Genomic DNA, 25,091 nt, shown 5'->3' with positions numbered 1-25,091 from the left:
TCATGGCTTTCTCTTCTTTAGTAGGTACTACTTAAAAAAGAAACGACTGATTTACAACAAATGTAATCAGCACTAAAATCTGCGGTGTGATGATGTCCTTGGAAGACAATCAAGGGTAAAAGCTTAAAAACCCTGATCTTTTAGTAACACACACATGGTATATTTGTAATAGTTATACACACAAACAATGTGGAAGAAGCAAGGACTACTATTGGAGTTGGGACTGAAAAGGTCACTTGCATGGTATTCGAGATGTATTACATAACATGAACAAATGTAAATTGACATCTAAACCGAAATGAGGATTCAGACTTCGTCATCTTATGAACTGAAAATGGAAATTAATCGTGAGAACAAGCTCTTGAACAATATCATTCTCAGCTTGAACATCGTCACATTTGTCATCATCAACGGACACAATCAAACCGCTTTCAAATACAAAGTCCTTTCCTTGAATGATATTTAGATATTTATTATTCATATTAGTCAACCTATCAATTGTAGGATTCATATCCATTAACCCTATAGTCCTACATGTTCGAGCATCAAATTGGCCCATCCAACATCTATCAATTGCAATAACTTGACAATTAAACTAGTACGCCACTTTCGCCCATATTCAAAACGAGCAACTTATCTGTCGTCTCACAAAGTCCACGAGCGGTACGGTCTCCTCCAAAATGTGGTCCTCCCAATCCACCCACGTATCACCACCTCCACCTCCCAATTTCCCATTTACTTTCTCCGGCATCTCATCGGCGAAGTGTGACACAGCAGGCTTCCTCAGAAAATCTGACCCATACGCCGCCGTCTCCTCACCGACCCACCTCCGGCCGACCCGACCTTTATCGTAAATTCAATGCGCAAACTTGAACTATATGGAAAAGACAACAAAAATGGTGATGCATTTAGGTTCCGTGAGATAAATTTTCATCGGAAAGAGCCGATTGGCAGAGAATTTGACAGAGGAATTAAAGCCATTTTGATGATGAAGTAAAGAGGAAGAGAATTGATTTATTGTTTCACAATTTATACTTGAGATTATTCATTTTGTTCATATTTTTGGGTACTGTGCGAAGCTAGCTAGGAGGAATGGAAGGTAAAAGACGACGACAATAGTTTTTCGTGGGCCGGCTTTTGGATAACGGGTCACGGGTCTGGCCTTTCCAATAACCAATCCTATCTGTTATAGTGGTCCACAGGAAAGACCATTTGATGGGTAGTGCCATTACCATATACAGGCCCATTAGAGTTTCTAAGATTGAAAATATTTATAGTTAAATATATTACACTTACCATAGTTTACGAATAAGCGCCTGTAGCTCAGTGGATAGAGCGTCTGTTTCCTAAGCAGAAAGTCGTAGGTTCGACCCCTACCTGGCGCGATTTTCTTTTCATTTCTTTATTTATTATTGTCTGTATACATATCACTACAATTCGGAAAAAATAAAATAAAAATCTCAAATTTGCATGGTTCAAATATTAGAATAGTAAAGTCGTCTCACAAAATAAAATTCCCAATTTAAATAATGTTTCTTTATAAATTTAACTTGCATTTCTCTTTGTCAATTCATAATTTTTAGTAAATTAAAATAATTCGCAAGGTCTTACTATTATATGTTAAATGGAACGAATAAAAATTCACAAATCATACCAAACTAATTAGAAAGTGGATTACGTGAGGTGATTTTCATCGAAAAAGAAGTCAAGTCTCCTCCTGTGTATGCAAATCTTCTCTTTTCTCAAGCTTTATCGAGCCCATTCATATTCTCCTTTTTGTGGGGCTTTATATCTTTTTCATTTTCTCGCAAAATAATTTTTCATGGTTAATGAACTCATAGTGTTCAATTGAGGTTCATATATTATTATTCTGTTGTAATGTTGCCTTTATTTATTTATATCTATATATAAAAAGCTTAGCACTATCTTTTTTTTTTTTTTTGCAATACCAACTTTGGAGCAAACGTATATTGGACAAACCTAAAAGAGTTGAGTTCTTCAAAAAATTTACCACTTTGATCACATGAACCCTTTTGTTTAGTTTTTCATGTAGGAATGTTTTACATACATGTTGTTTATTGGAAACCACAAAAGCTATGCGTGATCTCCAAAAATCACGTACCAGATAATCATCTTTGAATGATTTGTCTTAATTTAATGTTGATAAAACTATGAAATTGGTATGAGACTACTAGTAAAATGTTTAAATTCAAGCAAAGTATTCTAACTTGTTTGAATTTAGTACCTTAATTTTCCAATGGACTAAATATTAAACTTTGACGTAGATATTCACATGTTTAAACAAGGTAAATTTTGTACACACGTACAGCCAATTACCTATTTCACAAGTATTGTTTCTTATGCGGCAATGGATTTCTTGCAATGAGCAATTGCAGATTGAATTGCAGCCTGTAATTCTTCCATGGTACTGTCTCTTGCAGAAGGAGTAGGAATTCCACTTGCCACCAAAAGGCCACTATTTGTAGGAGAATTTCTCATTGAAGCTGGTGCTGAGAATACTCCTCTCCTGCCTCTGCTCAGTTCCTTGTTGTTTCTTACCCGTAAGTTCCCCGAAAATGAGGAATAAGTTTGCCCGTGGAACTGAGGATTCATTCTCCTGTTTCTTAAAGAAAGAAATGGATTTATGAATCTCGTGTACCTTTTCACGACATTGCTTAAGTTGAATTTGGGCTTCCTTTGCTGTTTTTGATCTGTTTCTTGACCACCCTTGTCATGTTTCTTCTCATCACGCCTTTTTCTCCATTTCAAAATCGAAAAGGATCTTGGTTCCCTTCGTACCTGTACCCCTTCTTCTTGCAAGACGCTGCTGCAACTTTCTTGGCTAGCGCTGGGATTGATATGATCAATGCTGATGTATTCTTGGTCGGTGTAAGTATTGGAGCTGGAGTTATTTTCTCCGGAAAATCCATCGATTGGGAGCGTGAAACTGTCGAATGAATCATCGATGGAGTAGCGCGGGAAGACAGGGAGATTAGAGAGGTAGTGCTGAGGAAGTAAATGGCCATGGAAGAAAATTTTATCTGCAGGTGATAAGTCAAATGAAGGGCTGGATTTGTTTCTACCCGGAGCTTTCGACTGCGGATGGAGGGAGACTGTGAAGGAGAATTCATGGTTGGGAGAGAATGTTGATGACAGTGGATTGAATGTTTTGGATTCATTAGGGCCTTCTTCTTCTGTATTTCTTTCGATTTCAGACTGTACTTCCATTGTGGCAAGTTTTGTAAGAGGGAGAGGGATAACGATATGTTTCTGTGTGGCGAGGGAGTTGGGGAATTCTTTTGTATCTCTAAACTAATGATTGCATGTTGAGTTATCAAAAGTATTTATAGAGCTAATCAGTGAGCCATATATAAAGGGACAATCGTGTTAGAATATAATATATTATTGTTAGCTCTCAAGGGTAGATTAGTCATTTATTCTTTTTGTGTTTACCCTAGGTATATAAACATATTCTCTTTGTATTCTTTATTCAGTTTTACAATACTACGACTTGAGCTTTCCGCTCACTCTCTATTTCTTCATGGTATCAGAGCCTCCATCTCATGGATCTGTCAATCGTAGAGAAGAACTGTTAATCTCATCCACAGCTTTCGCGGATCGAACATTCTTGCTATTTTCAATGATTTTAAAGCTCTTGTGAAAAATCAGCATTCAGCTGTCATCAAGTGTTTTCGTTGTGATTTGGGGGGTGAATACACTTCTAATGATTTTTCGCGTTTGCTTGCTTCTGATGGTACCATACGTCAAACCTCGTGTAGAGAAACCCCTGAACAAAATGGTGTTGCCGAAAGAAAACATAGACATATTGTTGAAACAGCTCGCTCTTTCTTACTGTCTACTAATGTTCCTAGTGCATTTTGGGGTGAAGCAATTCTTACTGCTGTTCACGTGATCAATAGAATCCCAACTTCACACAATTCAGGTTTGTCACCCTTTGAAAAAATGTATGGTCATGCTCCTGATTATTCTTCATTGCGTGTTTTTGGTTGTGCCTGTTTTGTTCTCCGACCGCAGATCGAGCGCAATAAGTTGTCTCCGCGCTCTGCTCTGTGTGTTTTCCTGGGTTATGGTATTGGTCAAAAAGGGTATCGTTGCTTTGATCCAATTAGTCAAAAACTTTATGTCTCTCGTCATGTTGTGTTTCTTGAACATGTTCCATCCTTTTCTATACCTGTTAGTTCGCATAATATGACACATGCAGATCTTATTCGTATTGACCCTTTCACCTCCGACACCGACGACACTTTGCCCACGACCACACTAGAGACTCCTGCTCCTCTAAATCCCCCTACAACAACCCAATCATCTCCTGGCATCGCGGATAATCCTCCACTCCGTCAGTCCACTCGGGTTCGTAAGTCTACTCGACTACCTGATTTTGCTTATTCGTGTTATTCTAGCTCTTTCGCTTCATTTGTTGCCTCTGTTCATCGTCTCTCTGAGCCTTTATCCTATAGAGAAGCTGTTGGTAATCCACTTTGGCAGAATGCTATTGCTGAGGAACTGACTGCTTTTCATCATACTCATACATGGGATTTGGTTATGTTGCCACCCGGAAAGCACACCATTGGCTCTCGTTGGGTCTACAAGATCAAGACCAAATCTGATGGATCTATTGAACGGTACAAAGCTCGTCTTGTTGCTAAAGGTTACTCTCAGAAGCATGGCATGGATTATGAGGAAACATTTGCCCCCGTTGCTAAAATGACGACAGTTCGTACTCTAATTGCTGTTGCTTATGTTCGTCGATGGAAAATCTCTCAGATGGATGTCAAGAATGCTTTCTTGAATGGTGATCTTCATGAAGAAGTTTTTATGGCTCCTCCTCCTGGTGTTGCTCACCAACCTGGTGAAGTTTGTAGACTTCGTAAGGCTCTTTATGGTCTCAAACAAGCTCCTCGTGCTTGGTTTGAGAAATTTTCTATAGTGATTACTTCGCTTGGGTTTATTCCTAGTCATCATGATTCCGCATTATTTGTCAAGTGTACTCCTGCAGGTCGTATACTTCTGTCTTTATATGTTGATGACATGATAATCACCGGTGATGATATTGATGGTATTGAGGCTTTGAAGTCTGAGTTAGCTCGCTGCTTTGCTATGAAGGATTTAGGTTTGCTACGTTACTTTTTAGGAATTGAGGTTGCCTATTCTCCAAAAGGTTATCTTTTATCTCAGTCAAAGTACATAGCAGATCTGTTTGAGCGTGCACGTCTAACTGATAACAGAATAGTTGATACTCCTCTTGAGACCAATGCTCGGTACTCTCTGTCAGATGGACCTCCTTTGCCAGATCCTACCTTATACCGTACTATTGTTGGCAGCTTGGTTTATCTCACTGTGACTCGTCCAGATATTGCGCATGCTGTTCATGTAGTAAGTCAGTTTGTCACTGCACCAACTACAGTTCATTGGGCTGCTGTTCTTCGCATTCTCAGGTATCTTCGGGGAACTCAGTTTCAGAGTCTTTTGTTTCCCTCTACTTCCTCCTTAGAGCTGCGTGCATACTCTGATGCTGATTGGGCTGGCGATCCCACGGATCGTAAGTCAACCACTGGCTTCTGTATTTTTCTTGGAGATTCTCTTATCTCTTGGAAAAGTAAGAAACAAGCTGTTATCTCTAGATCTTCTACCGAAGCCGAGTATCGTGCTATGGCTTCAACTACTTGCGAGATTGTTTGGTTACGTTGGTTGCTTGCGGATTTCGGTATTCTACTTTGTCATCCTACTCCGTTATATTGTGATAATCAGAGTGCAATTCAGATTGCACGCAATTCAGTTTTTCATGAGAGGACAAAGCACATTGAGATCGATTGTCACGTCACTCGTCATCATCTCCAGCTTGGCACCATCACGTTACCTTTCGTTCCTTCTTCTCTGCAGATAGCTGATATGTTTACCAAGGCACATTCCGCTTCGCGCTTCCGTTTTTTGTCTGACAAACTCTCCATGCTTTTAGCTGTAGCATCGTGAGTTTGAGGGGGGATGTTAGAATATAATATATTATTGTTAGCTCTCAAGGGTAGATTAGTCATTTATTCTTTTTGTGTTTACCCTAGATATATAAACATATTCTCTTTGTATTCTTTATTCAGTTTTACAATACTACGACTTGAGCTTTCCGCTCACTCTCTATTTCTTCAAATCAGTTCCCCTCAAAGATATCTATATCCCATATTATATGTATTTCACACCGATTAATTTAGAAAACTAGCATCGATCTTATGTATATATAAACATACATTCATACATAAAATTGATTAATCGGGGAAATCACTAGTTGAAGGCTCACAAACTTGAATAATAAAAAGGTTTCCACAATCGGGTTAGAAGTCTTTTTCAAGTACGTTTCCAATTTATGAAGAATCTAAGGGGCTTTCGAGCTATCATGTTGCTCCCCGTCAAAACCCGGGGTGCGTGCGAAAAGATTTTCCCACCGTGCAGCAATAATTCGCTTTTAAAATATTTCTTCGGGCACCCTTTATTGTTCTGTTTAATCAGGAGACCGGAGAGGGACATCCTCACAGTAGAAATCCCCACTTGGAACCTTTTAAAAATCATTTTTATTTAAAACTTGTGCCGGATAGTTTTGTTAAAACTTTAAAAACTCATAACAATTAAAATAAATGTCCAAAATTAGAAGGAAAAAAAATAAGGATGCCTAAAAAAATGCATAAGTGATCGATCGCTGAAATCTCGATCATCAGAGGGGCGCATGAAATTCATGTGTCGTTGTGCCGACATATGGAGAAGCTCTGGCGACCACACGTGGCCGAAAATTTTATGATGGATTGATCTTGGCCTAATTTACATCTTTTATGTTTTACATGTTTTCAAATTTGAGCCGGAACAATAGCAAGTTTTGAAAAAATAAAATGATTGTCATGTTCATTTTGGAAAAAAAAAGGGGGAAACCAAAGAAGATGAACCTAATAATCAAGCCATGTTCTAAGATGGGATTGAAACATCTGAGACACAAGAACTTGTGTCCAGGAAACAGAAATAAAGTGGGTAGATTCTGAAATTTGGGTTTTCGTTCCATATGAGACCAAATAAAGAATGGTTTGAAACCTTTGAAGAAGGTGACGGAGGTCGGGTGATCATGGGAAACAACATAATTCAAATTCATGGGTATCAGGTCCACTAAACTTAGAATGAAGGATGGACTCTGCAGAACTGTGACTGAATTTCGATATGTTCCAGCTAAAGTTAAAACTCTAAATTGGATCCAGATACTTTATAAACTTCATTGTCGACTTTTTTAGAAAATTTTGGGTTTACATATGAAACAAAAAAAAAAATGAGGCATTTATAAGTTTTAAACAATGGAAAGCTTAGGTAGAAAAATCAAACCGGGAAGAGATTTAAGACACTGAGAACTGATAATGAACTAGAGCACCTTGAATATGAGTTTACAGATTTTGTAAAGATCAAGGGATAGCAAGACACAAATCAGTAAGACGCGAGCCTCAATAGAACGATACTGCAGAATGTAAGAATCGAACAATACTTGAAAGAGTTTGATGTATGCTCAATCATGCTAACTTAGGTAAGCATTTTGGGGAGAAGTCGTACATCTAATCAATAGAAGTTCTTCTACAACATTAGATTTCAAAGCACCCAAAAAAGTCCTTATATGATAATTAATACAATACAGTATTATGGAAATCAGTGCAAATAATGCACTTTTGATCAAAAGCATGACTTCATCCAGCACAAAAGCTCACGTGCTTCAAGACTTGAAACTCCTTCAGAATGATACTGGATTACTACTCCTATCCTGGTGTCTAAAATTCCGGATCCAATTTGATGGTCATGAAAATTGCCAAGGTACTTTTATTAGCTCATCTTTTTAACGAGTTTTTCAAGTGCTTCACTTGTGAGAGGAATGTATAAGCAATCTTCACCATCTGAATTTCTTTTATTTTTGACCAATTCATGGTCCTTGAATTCTGTCAAATGAGCATTCAGAGTAATCTGACTGCTCACTATAAAGCGTTCGCGACATACTGTGTAAAGATTATTGAACGGCATCCCTGGGAAGAGGAACAAACAATTATTGATTTGATAAGGAAAAAATGACTAATTTCAATTAAACAAGTGTTTGATGTGAACACTTGCTTTCTTCATCAGGATGGGACAGCTGATGGTTGGCCAAAACTTTAAAAACGCTCTGAGCATTGGGTGTTAAACTCTGTAAGACTATTGAAGCAGTCTTCACATTTTGCGCACTGCCACTGTGTGCGAGTATCAAAGGGAAAAACATTCCTTCAACCTTGTAAGGTGCATAAGTAGGAACATGGAACCAGTACCAATTGAACTGTGTTTGAACCATTTTTTTGTCCCACACTGGAAAAAGAATTATAATATACTTAGAACAGGGACTCACATGATATGTACATAATAGAATGTTGACAAACAAAAAACCCTAATGAATCATAATTTGCTTCCTTGGTTTTCTTTTCACCTTCATACACCCCAATATGACCCAGACTCCAGATTTAATGCTCAACTCCTGTGAAACCAACTGCTACACCAATGGACTGATTTTATGTTCAGTCACTGGCTTTATAATGGTTTTTTTTTTTTCAAAAACAGGCTTTGTATTGGTTTTGGTATTAGGAAAAAGATACCAGAGAGTTTGTGGGAAAAATTCAGAGAGTTTGTGTGTAGAATTTTCGTGGAGTCGAAGTGTTTTTCGTGGGAAGTTTTCGTGAAGAGTTTTCACGTGAGAAGATTTTCTTGGAGTTTTTAGTGATAGTTTTTCTTGCGGCTTCTTCCTCCCGATCAATATTCACTCATGTGTACACGTTTAGAATTTCAGAGAAAACCTTATTCAAGAGACGTGCTGTGATTTAAAGAGTTGTGATAGGGTGTTGCTGTGAATGTTGAGAATATCTGCGGACAACATCTGGGAAGAAGTTGGCCGAAGATTGCTTCTCGTGGATCTACCTTTTTGGCTCACGTTTTACTTTCTTGTTATAGTTTTATTCTGGTTATTTGTTTTAGAAAGCATTTGTTTTCTAACTTGTTGAGGAAATTGATTTTTGCCATAATCACTAGTGTTAGGTTTTTGTGAACGATTGATTTTTCTAGTGATTAATTTTTGCCATAAGACACCGCACAAGTATTTATACTTGTGCATATTTAATCTCGTCCATCTATTTATTTAAAGTGAATTTGTGTTACAAAATATAATATTCCGCTGCATGTTGTCCGAGATGTTGTAACATCTGGCACAATATTTAATTCTGACAAAACACAAATTTACTATTTTAAATCATATTCTGATATTCTTATTATTTCGATCATCTGTCGGACAAAATAATCCTAACAAACACTATTGAAGTAGTCTTCATATTTTGCGCACTGCCACTATGTGCGAGTATCAACGGGGAGAACATTCCTTCAACCTTGTAAGGTGCAAAAGTAGGAACATGGAACCAGTACCAATTGAACTGCGTTTGAAGCATTTTCTTGTCCCACACTGGAAAAAGAATTATAATATACTTAGAACATGGACTCACATGATATGTGCATAATAGAATGTTGACAAACAAAAAATCATCGAGTTAGTTAAAAATGATCCAATTCAAAATTTAGTACATCATACTACCACTAATAAACCTTTAAGCCAAAGATACTTCTTCAAAAATGGAATCCACGAGCTGTGGGTTTTTGCCAATGACAGGTCTCGTACGGACGGTTACTCGTCAGGTGTCTGGCATGCAATTCGAAGAACACTCGTCCGGGATGTCTGACGTGTGCATCATGTAAGTGTTCGGGTCAGCCTCTCCTTGTGCTTCAACTTTATGTTTAGAATATACAATGAAACGTTAATGTATTATAGATATATTGTGCTGGCAAAGAATATATATAATCATTGGTGTCACTCTAACCTTTTTTCTTCTTCTAGATGTATATATTTTTTTAATGGAGACACATCTTTCATTGAGGAAATCTGAAACAAATGAAATCTCAATATTTTTACCCAGATGAAAAGTCATAGTTATTGGCATTATAATGTACGTTTTTAAGAAAACTTGGCAAAGGTTAGGAAATAAGTCATTTCTTTTTTCACACACAATAAAATGGTGTCTCATGTACATAGATAGGATTACACGTTTCTCAATACTTATCTAATAGGAATACATTAGTAAAGTTTTGAAAAATGTAAATGGATTATATATTTGAGACTTAGCTAGGCTTTTTAGAGTCCAAAACCGAGCCCAGATTTGATGTCTTCCCTCTAAAATTGGCTCAAATTTCCCTATCTTGATTCTCTTCAGATTTGATTAATCTTTTTTGAGATATAATAAACAACGATAATTTGTAGAATTTAAACAAAAAGAAAAGAAAAATCTACCACCTCTCCAATTCGTTTTCTCGGATCATATTTGTACTCAAAAGTGATTTATTTGGATTTTCTTTTCATATATATTTGGATTTCAAAAAAAAAAGATTAATAAAATTAGAGATTTAGCCTAATAAAATTTTATATGACTAAATCCAAAATTGAATCAGAAAAGTAAAATTAAAAAGCCTAAAAAAATAAAAACCAGTAAGAGGGATACCCACTAAGACAAGCCTGGTACGTTTGTATGTTGACGCCTTTCAAAAATTACAAATCAATCCGGCGATTTATTGAAGATATTAAAAATAGAACATTATTTAACCATACAGATTGTATTAACCAAGTGCTGTAAACATCAGTCATTGACTTCATATGGAAGAAATAGAGGAAGTTGTAATAAAGAAAACTACAAATCATGTTGGAATAGTTGGCTGCCTCAGGACTTGAAATATCTAGGCCGATGAGCGGGATTCCTATGCTCTCACAACAAAATCTAGAAGACGACCGTGTCCAGCATCGTCCCCAATGTCTGGACGATGTTTGAAGACATCAAGTTTGATATGTGTTCCTCGAGATGCTTTTTGGCGTCTTGCCTCCCCACATTAGCATCTGGTGGCAATTCATCCTCTTCCTGAACTGCTTTGTTATATTTGACAGCTAGATTCAGCATCTCCTGCAGAAATAAATCAAGAAAAAATGTTGAACCAGAACAGTAGAGCAGAGAAGAACTCACTGTGTCCTCATCGTCCTCACCATAACACCAGTTTTAGTTTCTGATTAGATAGGAACTACTATATGAAGTTGCCATGATGCAAAAAGAGAGAAAAAAAAAAAACCAGAATTAAAATGCATCTTATTTGTTAATTTTGATTCTTCACTACTACCTCGATCAAATGTAAATCACAAAACCTGACGTGTATCTGGACAGTCTGCTCATTCGTTTTGGAGTGGGCATCAAACCGCTGAAGAGTTAGTCCATCTGTCCACTTTTTCTTGTGAAGATTCAATAGATTTTTCTCCTCGAGTTCATTTTTCTTGTAATTTATGGCTATGGAGTAATAATGCCGGTTCAAACCATGTATCAGAGCCTCCAGTCATCACTCAAAAATTTAAAAACAGGCAGGACCCTGCAAAGTGCATAAATAAACCGAGAAACTGAACCATTACTTGAATAGATGGTTTGTTTAAATGACCTAGGTTGGATGTTGTCTGTCTCGGTTCTTGACCAAGCATCATGGTTTGGGGGTTAATTAGGCGAAAGGCATCGATTACCACATTTCCTTTAACACTCTGGATTGGGTCTACTACCACTGCCACCGCTTTTTGATTCAAAGCTTCAAAACTCTACAGGATCAAACAGAGAACAGAAACTCAAAGGCTTGTGATTTTAAATGAAATATTAATTCCATATGCAATGACACAAGAACCACCAAATCCGCTTGTCTTGGCACCCAACATAAATTACTCCAAGGGATACAAAAACACATAAATTTATCCATTTTATGGTTGGCTATGATTTGTGAGACAAATATCATGTTCAGTTTTAAACCCTAGATAAATCAAATTCATTGCAGTTTATATGATAAATAACTTTCGTTCTATATAATTGCAAGAATATAACACTGAAAAAGAAAGAAGCAAAAGAAAGAGCAAATACAAATCTGCATAAGAGTGTAAGTTCTTGCTATGGAAGAGCTCATAGACAATCTGAACCATACAAAAATATCAAGAACTTACACTCTACAAATTGGACTCATTCTATTGATAGTGCATACTTGCTACAACATAAGATACATGCTCAACTTCGTGATTTACAAAGACACAACAGAGCCGGAGAGCAAGAAGTATTGTGTATCTACAAGTTGCATAACACATTCTTAAATTGAGATTCCACTAGGCCATCAAACCATTAGAAAAACAAAGACCGAAATGAGATTTCATAACATTGGAAATAAAAGGAAAATAACGAAGGCTGCAATAAATTTTATTTTTAAACAGATCACAGTAACTTAATGGAATAGTCAACACCTGTAGAAAAACAAGCAATTATTGACAGCAAGTGCATCAGTTAAAATAAATTAATCGTCACCGAAGAATATTCTGTCTCAACCCCATCGATATATTTAGACAAAACATCATACGAATAAAAAAATAGGGGAGAAGCAAAACCTGCTGAGTATTAATGTCAACACCAGAAAGCCAACACCCAAAACCAGGATGTGAATGATACCAACCCACCACCATCTCAGGTTTGTAACACAGAAAAGTGATTGTGTCGACTTTACACATCATGGAAAGGAAAAATATCAATAATATCAATATGAAAATTTTCTATAAGATCCAGTAATCATTCATATATCAATATGATGTAAACCTTCCTACAATCTTAGAGGAAACGTAAAGCAGACTCCATCACTCAACAAAGTTTAAACTCGGCAAAGCAAACTGAGTTTAAAAGGTATTAGAAAAACTAACCATACAATTGAATGCTCTGAGACAGTCAAATTTCAATAATCAAGAAAAGTAAATACGCCATTTCAGTCATTGTAACTAAAATTATGGGCAGAATGAAAGATTGCCTTCACCAAATCAAGCAAAAGTTCTCTCTGCTTCCTTGCAGCAGTTTACAAAAGGTATAAATCTGAACCGTAGGAAGTTTGAATGGTGGGATCAGCAGAAACCAATCAGTGCATCATCTTAAATCACCACATTCCAGAGGGCATTATGAATGGGCTCAACCCAAAACGGAAATACATGGAACTTAACATTACTGGTCCAAAAGTTGATGAGTAGTTACCCCGTTTTAGAGAAAATGACTGTAACAAAGTATTGATGTTTAAAGAACTTAAGATGAAAATATATTGTATCTTCGATAATTTATCCTAAATTTGAATTCGTAGGAAAAAATATTTGCAGCGTAGATACCTACATTCCTTAATAATTAACTATAACTTAACATTTTTAGCTCTAATTTGAATAATAATCTATTAATACCCAAAGAAAGTTAGAAGATGGAAGTACTGACTGCTGAAGGTGATTCCAATTGCAGAAAACTCAACCAATTACTATGTGAATTCTTCTCTATTATTTCCCTATTTTTGTAATCTACAATATCAAGATATATCAAGTATGGAGTGCCAGGGCAATTTGATGACCAATGAATAAGTTTATACATACTATTCTTCTTAATTCCCTGATAAGATTAAGAACCATGGCGACATCTCCTGGTATAGAGTTTCTACGGCTTAGAGTAGGAACATCTCATTTCTACTTATTTGCTAGAAGCCTACAATACATTTTTTTTATACGAAACTAAGAAGCCTATAGTACATTCAACCATCAAGAGGTAGAAAACCCTTTCACAACACAATTAACTCCGCGGCACCTGCCGGTTTGCTTCAGCATATCAAGCATATTGGTCTGGAAACGTGATCCACGGCCTCAACACTGACCCGAATTCCACTCTGAGGCATTGCGAAAACGTCAACCACACGTATCGTGTACTCATCCACAAACTCGCCCAGCATCAACCCCATCACTTCCATTGGCACCCCGCCCTACCTATAATAAGCCACGCACAAACCAAAAGAACCTAAATTGTTTCAACATGCACAAAATCTAGCATTAAATGCTCTGAATATATATAATAAAGCCCTAGATTCACCATAATTAAGCACTTGATGCCAGCATAGCTATACTAAATCTTATTCACAACAAAAAGCATAGTTTTACCGTGCTTCAGCATTTTGAGGAGGGCCAGCGATGAGATGTAGACCTGTTCGGAGGAGTCGAGGGTGGATGGGTCCGGCGGAGGATGATCAAGAGCGCCTCCTGCACCTAGCGAACATCCGTTGTAGTCTCTCCATGCCTGACATCCTAATTTCGTAGAGACCCCTGATTTTTTGATAATCTATTTTTTGTACCTTTCGTGTTGTTTATATTTCATATATCCTCCTCCAATTTCAGCGTATGTAATCTCAAATTATTCTACAATTTTTTTAAAAAAATCAATATCTTTTGAAACAAATAATAGCATTCCAGCCCCTTTATTAATGGTTTTTTAAATAAGCAACCCAGACTTCTATTTTTTGTATTATTTAGAACCCCTGATACGTGTCGTCTTCTGAAAACAATGGCTACATTTTCTCTCTCTACCCTCTCTCCGGTTCGTACACCTGCAATTCCTTCTTCTTTTCGTCATCAGTGATCAGTTTCAAAACCGAAGAATATATGTCAAAATCAAAGCTTTAGGTTCTGTTTCAGCTTCTTTATCTTCAACGGCCAAGCCGAAAGTTGTGGTCACGAGGGAGCGAGGCAAGAACGGCAAGCTCATTCATGCTCTGGTAATTCTTTTATGTTTTATCATGGTGAATTCCTATTTGGTTGTTGGGTTTAATTAATTTTTTTAAAAAAAAAATTCACTTATATTTAGTTTAAAGAATGAGTCTGCTGATAACTTGCTTTTCTGAAGAAAACAACGTGCTTTTATTCTCTACTCGTTTCATCGCATTTGCTGTAACTTGAATACGGGATTAGTTGTTGAACAGTTTTAGAATGGGTGTTTTTAATTTGTTTTTTCCCCTGCAGCTTGTGAACGATGAATTTCAAGATATGTACCCTAAGAATGTTTTTGTCCAGACAATTTACCTTCTCCTTTCATTTTACATGCATTAGAAAGTTTGCAGCCTTTGAGGAAATGGGATCATAGTTCTGTACTTGTATATCTGCTATAATTCATTTCACTGCACAAATTAACGGCTCCAATTTTCTCTTGGTATTTATCACATGCAATGTCCCTTAGTGTCAAGCTGTCACAACCTAACGAATAGCATTGATCATGGCTTGTGTTAGACTTGTATAAATGTATAATTCTTTTGGCTAGCTCATTGTAATATGGTTACGTGTGTAATTTTTTCCTATGTTTGCAGGAAAATAATGGAATTAACTGCCTAGAGCTTCCTCTTATCCAGCATACTCAGTTGCCTGATTCAGAAAATCTTCCTTCTGTGTTGAGCAGTGAGTTCTAGATGATTTCTTTGCCTATTGTTTCTTTTATATGCTATAATTTATGCTAGTTTAACTTCGTACTCAGTTTATGATCAAGGAACCTTGGTTTTATGTAAAAGGTACTTTTCTTTGCTAATCTGGAAACACTTGTCCTTTCATAGTACTTGTGGTCTTTTCCCCTGTGTTTGTAGCTGACTTATCTTCCCTGTATTTTTCGGAATTCATTCGTATTTAGAATATGTAAATGCCCAAGTTTTTTTAATTTGTTCCCATGTTTATGGTGAATGGCACTCTAAGTGGTGGAAATGGTGTGAAAAGCGTCATCTAATATCAAATTGTGATCCACATGAAAATCTGGTGACGGTAATTCTGTATTTAGTAACACATAAGTGATCTCATCAAGTCAGTTTAGTCTTGTTGAAATTATTTGGTTAGATTGGAATATGTTGATGTTATTAATAAATAATATCTTCCTAGCTTTCTTTGTTTTGCCAAAACTCCATTCTATGTGGTTGCAGGGCACACAAAATAACTAATATTAATGTCACTCCCTCTCTTTGTAGGCGTGTATTTTCTCTTCCAGTTGATTTTACTTAACTTCAAAAACTTCCCTTGTACAAAAAATCAAAGTTGAAAAATGAAAGTACTAGTAATTATTTGTTAAGTGAGAGTGGTCTCTGATTTCTGCTTTCTATGGCTGCAGACAATTTGTTTGACTGGATTGTCATAACTTCACCTGAAGCGGGTGAGGTTTTCCTTGATGCTTGGAAGTAAGATCCTGGTGTTTCTAGAGCGATTTGTCCTAAATATCATTTGGTTTGATGAGGAGAATTAGTCACTTAAAGCCTGATGCTGTTTTTGTCGCTTTATAATGTCAAGCAGCTTTCGAGTGATGCAATATTAATGTCTTGTTTTGTGACTAAAACTAATCACACCTGCATAGTTAAAATTAGGCAGTTACTAATAACTCTTCATTCTGGTGCCGTGTTGGCTGTATTACTCGATAATTCTAGTTATGTGTTTACAGAGCTGCTGGAGCTCCAAAAGTCAGGATTGGAGTTGTAGGAGCTGGTACAGCAAGTGTTTTTGAGAAAATATTGCCTTCTGCAGCGCAAAGTCTTGATGTTGTTTTTGTTCCATCAAAAGGTTTTTACTTAATTCCTTAATTATGATACAGAAAAACATTTTAGGCTAGTTAACTTGTGATTATGAATCTAGTGTGGGACATTAATCCAAACTAGTCACCGCTTGAAAAAGAGTAATTTTTGTTATGATATTCAGCGACTGGCAAAGTTTTGGCGTCTGAACTTCCGAATAACGATAATACAAGGTGCACCGTCTTATATCCTGCTTCAGCAAAAGCTGGCAATGAAATTGGTCAGTACTCTAATATCTGGTTTTTTATTTGTGCTCCTTCTTTCTCATCACTAATTTGTTAAAGCATTATATCCGAAACATCTTTCCTGTGAAAGGGAATAACAGCAACAATGCTGAATTCAAATGGTGTAGTTGAACTTATCTGTTTCTATGTTCTGGAAAACTACAATAATTTATTGTATTGCTACTCTGTAGTTTTACCACATGTGATGGCCTAGAAAAACTTCTTGGTTGCCGCGTAGATCTATATGATTTTTTTTTTCATATTTGATTTTTCCTTTACTCTGTAATGCAGGAAGCAATCAGTCAACTGAGTTTTCGGTATATTACAAATAAAGAACCATGTGAATGTAATGCTTAGATCATCAGGATGTAACTACTGAATTAATCATGCGTGAAGTCAAATTGCAGAGAAGGAATACAGCTAAATGGAAATTCCTGTTTGATTTCTTATTGCTGAATTTAGAGTATCCAACCTCACTTTCTAAAGTCTTTAACCACTATAATGATACAAAGTGATATATCAGCCTTGAAGTTAAGTTGGATTTCATTTTTTTAGGCCGTAGTTCATTTAAGAAGTCGAGAGATTATGAAAAATCTTTTGAGTGACTTGAAAAATCTTTTGTTGAAAAGTTTGGTTATGCTAATGTTCCTTAGTTTTGAAAATATATTTTTCATTTATATGTGCAAAGTTGCCTATAATATGTTGGATAGTACTTCTATTGTAACTCTTGCATTTAGATGAATAAGAAAAGATAGTTAATGAGTAATTTCGGGGCTAAAAATGTAAGATTATGCAAATACAAATAATAAATTGCTGTTTAATCATGACTCTCAATGCTGCATGTGTAATCCGTATTTGTTTTCTTTTTCTTGTCCCTCCAGATCTGTTTTTTTTATAATATCATTGAAATGAACTAACATTTGTTTAGTTTCGGGTTTTTTTTTTCTATTTCAGAGGAGGGCCTTGCAAAGCGTGGATTTGAGGTTACTAGACTGAATACGTACACTACCGTATGACGCCTGCTTTGATATTGTCAGCTTACTTTTCAGTTGCATAATTTTCATACCTAAATTATACTCTGCTTCTCCCCTCCTTGTTGAGTATTGATAATGACACTGTATATGGAGTTTCTGTTCATTATTTCTGGTTGCTGCTGGATTGACATTTGTGAATAAGCTTTTTCCCCCCTTTCTCCACATTTGGGAATGAGGACTAAACTCGTTTGCTCATCCTTCGATGATTTTTGTCCCCTCTCACACCATCTATGCAATGGTTGAACGACAAACTGGTGTATTTGAATCTCACTAGGAATGTATACGTGCGATGCACGTAGACAACTAAGAATGAAATATATAATAATGAGATTTAGATAATATTTAAAATCGAATAACATATTGTTTATGAGTATTTATCAATCTAAATATATATAAAACACAAAAAATGAAAATATATTATGATAATAAGTCGTATATATTCACTGATTCATATGACACTTTCAATCCGCGTGATTATAACATAATGACAGCTCTCTCAAATTTGAAAATATATCTTTCATCCAAATATAATTCACAATAGAAAAAATAATAAAAATAACATAATAGTGAATTTTATCAGATCAAAATCACGATGTACTTAAATTGAGTAAACATAAACAAAATTTTGTCAAATAAAATTCTCTTAATTAAATAAATTATCATAATAATGTTAAAATAAAACTACTAAACATTTATTAAATTAAATATCAATTGTGATTTTGCTAAATGAAATAGATATATAAATAAGATAACTCACAAAATTTTGTGAGACGGCTCACGAATAATTTTGTGAGACGGCTCACGAATAATTTTGTGAGACGAATATTCTATTTGATTCAATAATGAAAAAATATTATTTTTTATGACAAAAATATTAATTATTATTGTAAATGCATGTATAGTTGACACATTTCACGGAAAACACACTATGAACATTGATCCTAAATTTGCAAACGCGTGTAGACACATTATGATTTAAATTTTATATGCATATAATATTTCAAACAATGTTAAATAAAAATAATAAGCACAAAAACACCCGCAAACATTAAAAAATATATATAAGGAAAAAATAGTGTCAGAAAAACAAAATGACATGTTTAAATAAAAAAATATTATGCTTCTTAATTCACATTTAAAAATCAACTTGTTATAAAAGTGATATATTTATATGTAAAATAAAATAAAAGATAAGATAAAAACATTAAATATTCATTAGCAATCATGAAAAAATCAACTCATTTTAGCAACCAATTTTAGTAGCAACAAAGAAAAACAATTGGTAAATTGTGAATTCAATATACATTAATGTCCAAAGTCATTTAAAATGTATAGTGAATTACCAAAAGAACCCATAAAAAAACCATTAATTAAATTTACTAATTTAAATGAATAAGGGTATATTAGAAAATTCACAATTAAAAGTCATATATTTATATGTATGTTAGATATGCATATAATATTTTAAACAATGTTAAATAAAAATAATAAGCACCAAAAACACCCGCAAGCATTAAAAAATATATATAAGGAAAAAATAGTGTCACAAAAACAAAATGACATGTTTAAATAAAAAAATATTATGCTTCTTAATTCATATTTAAAAATCAACTTGTTATAAAAGTGATATATTTATATATAAAATAAAAGAAAAGATAAGATAAAAACATTAAATATTCATTAGCAATCATTAAAAAAACCAACTCATTTTAGCAACCAATTTTAGTAGCAACAAAAAAAAAACAATAGGTAAATTGTGAATTCAATATGCATTAATGTCCAAAGTCATTTAAGATGTACAATACCAAAAGAACCCATAAAAAAACCATTAATTGAATTTACTAACTTAAATGAATAAGGATATATTAGAAAATTCACAATTAAAAGTCATATATTTATACGTATGTTAGGTTGACACCGTTCATTTAATATGTGGATGTGTGGAGTTTTGTTCTCTTTATACCTTGTCAAATGCTTTTGAAGTGCATAAGCCCACATGTCGATTAGAATTCCTTCACTGATATTTTGGTTGTGACATAAATTTAAGAAGGGTAGTTTATTAATTTTGAGAACTTAACAAGGTCATGAAAAGGCGGGTACTATTGGGTGAGAGATGTTCGTCAGGACAAGGGCAACCACTGATATATTTGAAAATTGATATATCGAAGTTGGATATCATGACAGGATACTAATTGTAGGGGTTCTTTTTCAGGAGCCTGTCAAATATGTGGACCCTATGGCTTTGGAGCAGGCACTTTTCATTCCTGTAGTTGCAGTTGCATCGCCTTCTGCTGTGCGGTAAACCTCCTTCACTTATTATTGCTGGGCCTTTTTAGTTTTCCTTCTTGCTTAGCCAGTTAAAAAATTTGGATCAAGCTTTTCGAGGTGCTGTTCCATTTGGAAACACGTTCGATGATCTGTACCACTGTTCATAGAGATTATTTTCCCACCCTGAATATAACGGTATATCTGGTTTTTGCCTGTTGAAAATACCTCTGATTGAGGATCGTTTGATCTTTGCCTTTTACCCTTCTTTGTGGTGCATTCCTTTCGTTTACAGTGTATGTGATTTTTGTTCTTCAACAGTGCTTGGCTTAGTGTATTGCCAGAATCACCACTTTGGGATAATGCTGTTGCTTGTATTGGGGAGACTACTGCAGTAGCTGCTAACAAATTGGGGTTTGGGAATGTGTACTTCCCAGCAAATCCTGGTCTTGAAGGGTAACCTCCAATCTGTTGGGTTGTTTTGGGAAAATTATGTGCCTTAACTCATTCTATTGCACACAAGTCTTTATAGCTCACATGTTGCTTCAACACATGGAGATTTTTTCTCAGGTGGGTTAGCTGCATTTTAGAAGCTTTAAAAGTTCACAGCCAAGTGCAGCAGCAGACCTGAGAACTTAATTTCGCCGACTTGCTGCCCAAACTGCTAACTTTTGACCACAGTACGCTCTCATCTTCATCCCCCAAGCAGCGGTACTTTTCGTCTCTGCTCAGTTAGTTAGGAGCTGAAAGGTTGTTTAGGTACTTGAACATACAGGTCCAGGGCCAGTTTCGATTATATGTGGTTCCCCAATACGAATGTCTAAAACCCAGAAACTCCGGAATAAGAGCACTTGAGATTAACAATTTACAAAAATAAATTATCAATTAAAAGTATTTTACATCGTTTTCTTTTCTTTACCAAACTCCTTATCTAGTAGTATTTCTATTTAACTAAATTTATTTATTCTCTTATCAATATCATATCTATTTTCCAAAAAATTTTAAATAATTTCTTTAATCTTTATTTAAATTTTTGAATTTTTAAATGAGTATATCATTTCAAATACAAAAAATTATAATAAGAAAACATTCGATTAAAAATAAAAAATAAAAAAAATTAACACAAAAAATAGTACATATACGCATGCGATGAATGCAAATAGTCGCTAGTTATTATTAAATGGAAACCTTCTCTTTCTTTATTTCATCATTTCAAATTATAATTTAATCTCTCGTTAATTTTTATAATAATGATATGATCACATTTAAATATAATCAATTCAAATTTATTTTGACATATAATTATTTTTATAATTATGATATTATCATTATTTGAATATAAATATATATATATACACAAATACAGAAAGTGTTTTCGAGTCAGAAATTGAGTGGGCTTAAAAACCTGCTGCATATAGCCTACCATAGTTGGTGAAATTACTGTAGAACTGATAAAGTTCGAATTTTTATATTTTATATTTTGTAAAAAAATTGCATATTTAACAAAATTTATTTCCATCGGAGGGAAACAATCAATCAACGTCTGTGTGTCCTTCTAGACGGTCGTCGTCAGATTTCCTACCAAGCTATAATTTATTTAATTCTTTTTGTTTCAATACCATATATTGTATAAGAAGACTGTGAGACAAATATTATATTAAAATAGAACAATCTATTTTAAAAATAAAAGAAAAAAGGGTCACGCATCAATTTGCAAATATTCTTTTTTATGATAACTTTGTCATTTGCTAGCCAATTAAAATTAAACAAAAAACTTTAATTTGCAATTGTATAAAATGTTAGGAGTAGGTCTCTTGTGAGACGGTCTCGCGAATCTTTACCTGTGAGACGGGGTCAACCATACTAATATTCACAATAAAAAATAATACTCTTAGCATAAAAAATAATATTTTTTCATGGATGACTCAAATAAGATATCCGTCTCACAAAATACGACATGTGAGACCGTCTCACACAAATTTTTACCAAATGTTAAAAGCTAATATTTATAATTGAGACGGATTATCTTATTACGTAAACATATAAATAAAAATATATATTTTGTGATACAGGTAAACTCTGATCAATAATTTTGGTGACAAAAGGATATAGTAAAACTGCCTGGTTGTCCAATTTTCCCAATTATTTGTCTTAAGGAGTTGTCTTATCAAATAAATGCGTACGATGATTCTGGTAGTTAATTCGAGGGAAATGGTTATTCTTTGACTCTATTGGAGTGAATTATGCTTGACCCTCGTTTGACCAGACATGAACACAATAACATGTGTGATTATTTGGTGATTTAATCTCTTTTTTTTTCACTGGAATTCTTAGAATGTTCAAATATATAATAATATAAATTTTAAGAAAAATAAATTTGATTTTATATCTCGTAGTTTGCAGATGAAAATTGGTACGATGTATGAAAATATTACACTTTCTTTTTGTAAATTAAGATAAGGAGATATCCCACAATCATTAATTATCCTTTGTTCAACAATCATGATTATTATTTATTAGGCATGTCTAAAAAATTAATTGGTTTCTCCAAATTATATTTATGATTTTATTATTAATATATGAGACAGTCTCATCATAGTTTTTGTAATTTAATTCAGGATTCATCTGTTCCATTTGGCAGACATGCACTAAATTCCCGCAATTATGCATCTAGAAATTCAAAAGTTGAAGCACACATGCATTGACTTCTCTATACCTGCTTAATTCATGGAATAGTATCTCTCTCAATTTTTTGCATCTAATTAATAATTTTTTTTAAAGAACAGTTTTCCTGTCCAAATATTAAATTTCTTCTTCTATAACATGCTTCATTAAATAAACTAACTCAAAGTTTCAAAACGATTGTAATAGTTTTATAATATAATGTTTATTTGGAATAATAATTAGAAAATTTTGAAAATTTAAATATATTTCTTGCAGAAGTATATATAGATTATATTATACTTTGAAAAGACATGGAATCAAATCTTTAGTATGTCAAATGCCATTTTTGGACTTTATATAATCTGATATTTAAATATTTAATACCATATGACAACAAATATCATGTTTGAAAATTATATAAATAATAACGAATTGCAAATTAGAATGGTATATTATTTTTTTGTTATTAAAACAGATACAAGTGAAATTATCAAAAGTAATAAAAGGCGGCTAAATGATTAGATTTTTGGAGTCAATAATATATGATCGTCTCTCTGATATAAACCAAATCTCACATCTCCTCCTTCCTTAATTCTCTAGGCAGAAGCGAACATGGAGGTGATTCTACCTTCCCCCGCCGCGGATTTCGATCTCAACAGCGCAAGGTCTTCGCCACATGTAACCGCGCCTTCAACACCTAAGCTCTTAGGGGAATACTATTTCAGTGCTCCTACCAGCCCCTCTCATCTCTCTCAGTTCTATAAAGATTTTGATGATATCTTGGTGGCAGCTGGGAGTGGCGGGACGGTGCCGAAATGCTCGTCTCCCAAGAATTTGATCAAAGATGATTTTGCTTTTGATGTGAGCGAAGAATGGGAAACTGCGTCTCAGCTCTCTGCTGAAGAACTGTTTGACGGTGGGGTGATTAAGCCTTTGAAGCCTCCGCTAGTGGGGATTCAGCTCCCTAAAGTGGCAGCGAAGAAAATTCAGGGAGCCTTCTCACCTCGCGGGAAGAACAGAAAAGAAAGGACCGACCTTTATGCGGTGGCCACAGCTGAGATTTCTCACAGAGGAAGACAAGTTAATGCGTCCAAATCCTCGAGTCGAAGGGCGGCACGTTCACTTTCTCCTATCAGAGACGGCGAATGCCAATACTGGGAAGATGACAAGCAGCAATCTGATAACACGAAGAATTCTTCAATGCTTTGTTCATCTAAAGGCAGCAAGAAATGGAGACTGAAGGACTTCTTCTTGTTCCGCAGCGCATCAGAGGGACGCGCCGCCGAGAAAGACCATCTGAAGAAGTACACGGCGGCGTACAGGCTCTCAAGCTTCAGGGCGATCGACAGCCCTGGTCCGAGGAAAGGACCGGTTTCAGCCCACGAGCTGCATTACACAATGAACCGGGCGGTTTCTCAAGACTTGAAGAAGAAGACTTTCTTGCCGTACAAGCAGGGGATCCTGGGCCGCCTGGCGTTTAACCCCGCCGTCCATGCTCTGGCCAACGGCTTTGGCTTCTCTCGTAAATGAAATCAAATAAAAATAATATACATACATATCTTCATTTTTACATAAAAATGTCTGCTTATGGTTCACCGTTTGTTCATTTATTTATTTTCAAATGTTTATAAGAATTAGTTACTTTTCTGCTGTGTAAAATAAAATCATGAACATGCAAATCAATTGGAAATTCTAGTTTTGCTATTACTTTGTTCAAATATATACACACACAATATATAACCACATCATTTATATTAAATGTCTCGCGTCAACTGGATTAAGTTCTCGTGAATTATATATGAGTTTAGATAATCATCTCCCGTTTAAGTACTAGCATTTGAAGTAGAGTTAGATTCAAATCTAATACCGTTATGTCTTGGACAATCTCGTAATCAACCCACTAATGTATCGTAGAATTCACACGCTACGACTCTAGTTGTTTTCTTCATACTTTACTTCCGCTCCGGTTATCTTAACACTTAACTTCTTTGGCTTTGTTATAATTATTATTGTTGTATCAGTCAGTGGACTCTCTTAAAAATTACATCATAAAATAAAAATATTAAAGAGATCCTTTTTATCAAAATTCAAATCGAATACGTGTAGGCAAACTTAACCAAACATGACAGCATGACGGATTTTTCAGCACCCCTTAATAATTATTTACAACTTAAAAAAATGAAAGGAAAGCTTAAACTTAACCACTTTATTCCAATATTGACTATAAATTTACTAAAAAAATCAAGTTATTAATCGCATTTATTTGTATATGTATATTTAATTACAGCATAATTAATTAATAGTTCGATAGCGTACACGTTATGGAAGTAAATTATATTTAATATGCCATAGATTTTGTTCGACAATA

The 25,091-nt window shown here is 34.8% G+C and overlaps 4 protein-coding genes, 1 non-coding gene and 1 pseudogene across 5 annotated transcripts; 3 read left to right on the top strand and 3 right to left on the bottom strand.

Annotated features, from left to right (window-relative positions):
* Positions 1–1,312: 1,312 nt before the first annotated feature.
* TRNAR-CCU (transfer RNA arginine (anticodon CCU)) lies at positions 1,313–1,385 on the top strand. Its single transcript has one exon. It is a non-coding gene; the product is annotated as a tRNA-Arg (tRNA).
* Positions 1,386–2,216: 831 nt separating this feature from the next.
* On the bottom strand, positions 2,217–3,294 carry LOC142524856 (BRI1 kinase inhibitor 1-like). Its single transcript, XM_075628993.1, has one exon. The coding sequence runs from the start codon at positions 3,226–3,228 to the stop codon at positions 2,359–2,361; it is 870 nt and encodes a 289-aa protein (XP_075485108.1). The 5' UTR covers positions 3,229–3,294; the 3' UTR covers positions 2,217–2,358.
* A 4,563-nt stretch (positions 3,295–7,857) lies between these two features.
* Positions 7,858–10,025, bottom strand: LOC142524009 (origin of replication complex subunit 2-like). Its single transcript, XM_075627736.1, has 4 exons — positions 10,010–10,025; positions 9,389–9,505; positions 8,140–8,367; positions 7,858–8,054 (listed from the first exon to the last, which is right to left on the bottom strand). Exons 1-4 carry the CDS (start codon positions 10,023–10,025, stop codon positions 7,858–7,860), a joined length of 558 nt encoding a protein of 185 aa, XP_075483851.1.
* A 616-nt stretch (positions 10,026–10,641) lies between these two features.
* LOC142524474 (26S proteasome non-ATPase regulatory subunit 14 homolog) lies at positions 10,642–14,291 on the bottom strand (annotated as a pseudogene).
* A 208-nt stretch (positions 14,292–14,499) lies between these two features.
* Positions 14,500–20,951, top strand: LOC142524008 (uroporphyrinogen-III synthase, chloroplastic-like; the record flags this gene model as incomplete). Its single annotated transcript, XM_075627735.1, has 9 exons — positions 14,500–14,715; positions 15,301–15,388; positions 16,083–16,149; positions 16,407–16,525; positions 16,661–16,756; positions 17,715–17,770; positions 20,007–20,092; positions 20,381–20,515; positions 20,630–20,951. Coding segments are annotated over 9 exons (924 nt in total), but the record flags the coding sequence as incomplete, so codon positions are not given.
* A 2,324-nt stretch (positions 20,952–23,275) lies between these two features.
* On the top strand, positions 23,276–24,419 carry LOC142524528 (uncharacterized). The gene has a single exon (XM_075628555.1). It carries the CDS (start codon positions 23,336–23,338, stop codon positions 24,251–24,253), a length of 918 nt encoding a protein of 305 aa, XP_075484670.1. The 5' UTR covers positions 23,276–23,335; the 3' UTR covers positions 24,254–24,419.
* The last annotated feature ends 672 nt before the right edge of the window (positions 24,420–25,091 follow it).

Source organism: Primulina tabacum, chromosome 14 (assembly GCF_025594145.1).
Source record: "Primulina tabacum isolate GXHZ01 chromosome 14, ASM2559414v2, whole genome shotgun sequence".
Classification (NCBI taxonomy): domain Eukaryota; kingdom Viridiplantae; phylum Streptophyta; class Magnoliopsida; order Lamiales; family Gesneriaceae; genus Primulina; species Primulina tabacum.
The sequence above is the reverse complement of the archived record's forward strand: the minus strand, read 5'-3'. Positions and strand labels throughout refer to the sequence as shown.

Bases quoted from the DNA above. Each gene is read 5' to 3' on its own strand.
- LOC142524856 (XM_075628993.1), bottom strand. From the start codon at position 3,228: ATGGAAGTACAGTCTGAAATCGAAAGAAATACAGAAGAAGAAGGCCCT.
- LOC142524009 (XM_075627736.1), bottom strand. The intron at 8,368-9,388 runs GTGCGCAAAATA...TTCTTTTTCCAG, and splicing joins GATACTCGCACATAGTGGCA to TGTGGGACAAAAAAATGGTT. The intron at 8,055-8,139 runs GCAAGTGTTCAC...TCCTCTTCCCAG, and splicing joins GTCCCATCCTGATGAAGAAA to GGATGCCGTTCAATAATCTT.
- LOC142524528 (XM_075628555.1), top strand. From the start codon at position 23,336: ATGGAGGTGATTCTACCTTCCCCCGCCGCGGATTTCGATCTCAACAGC.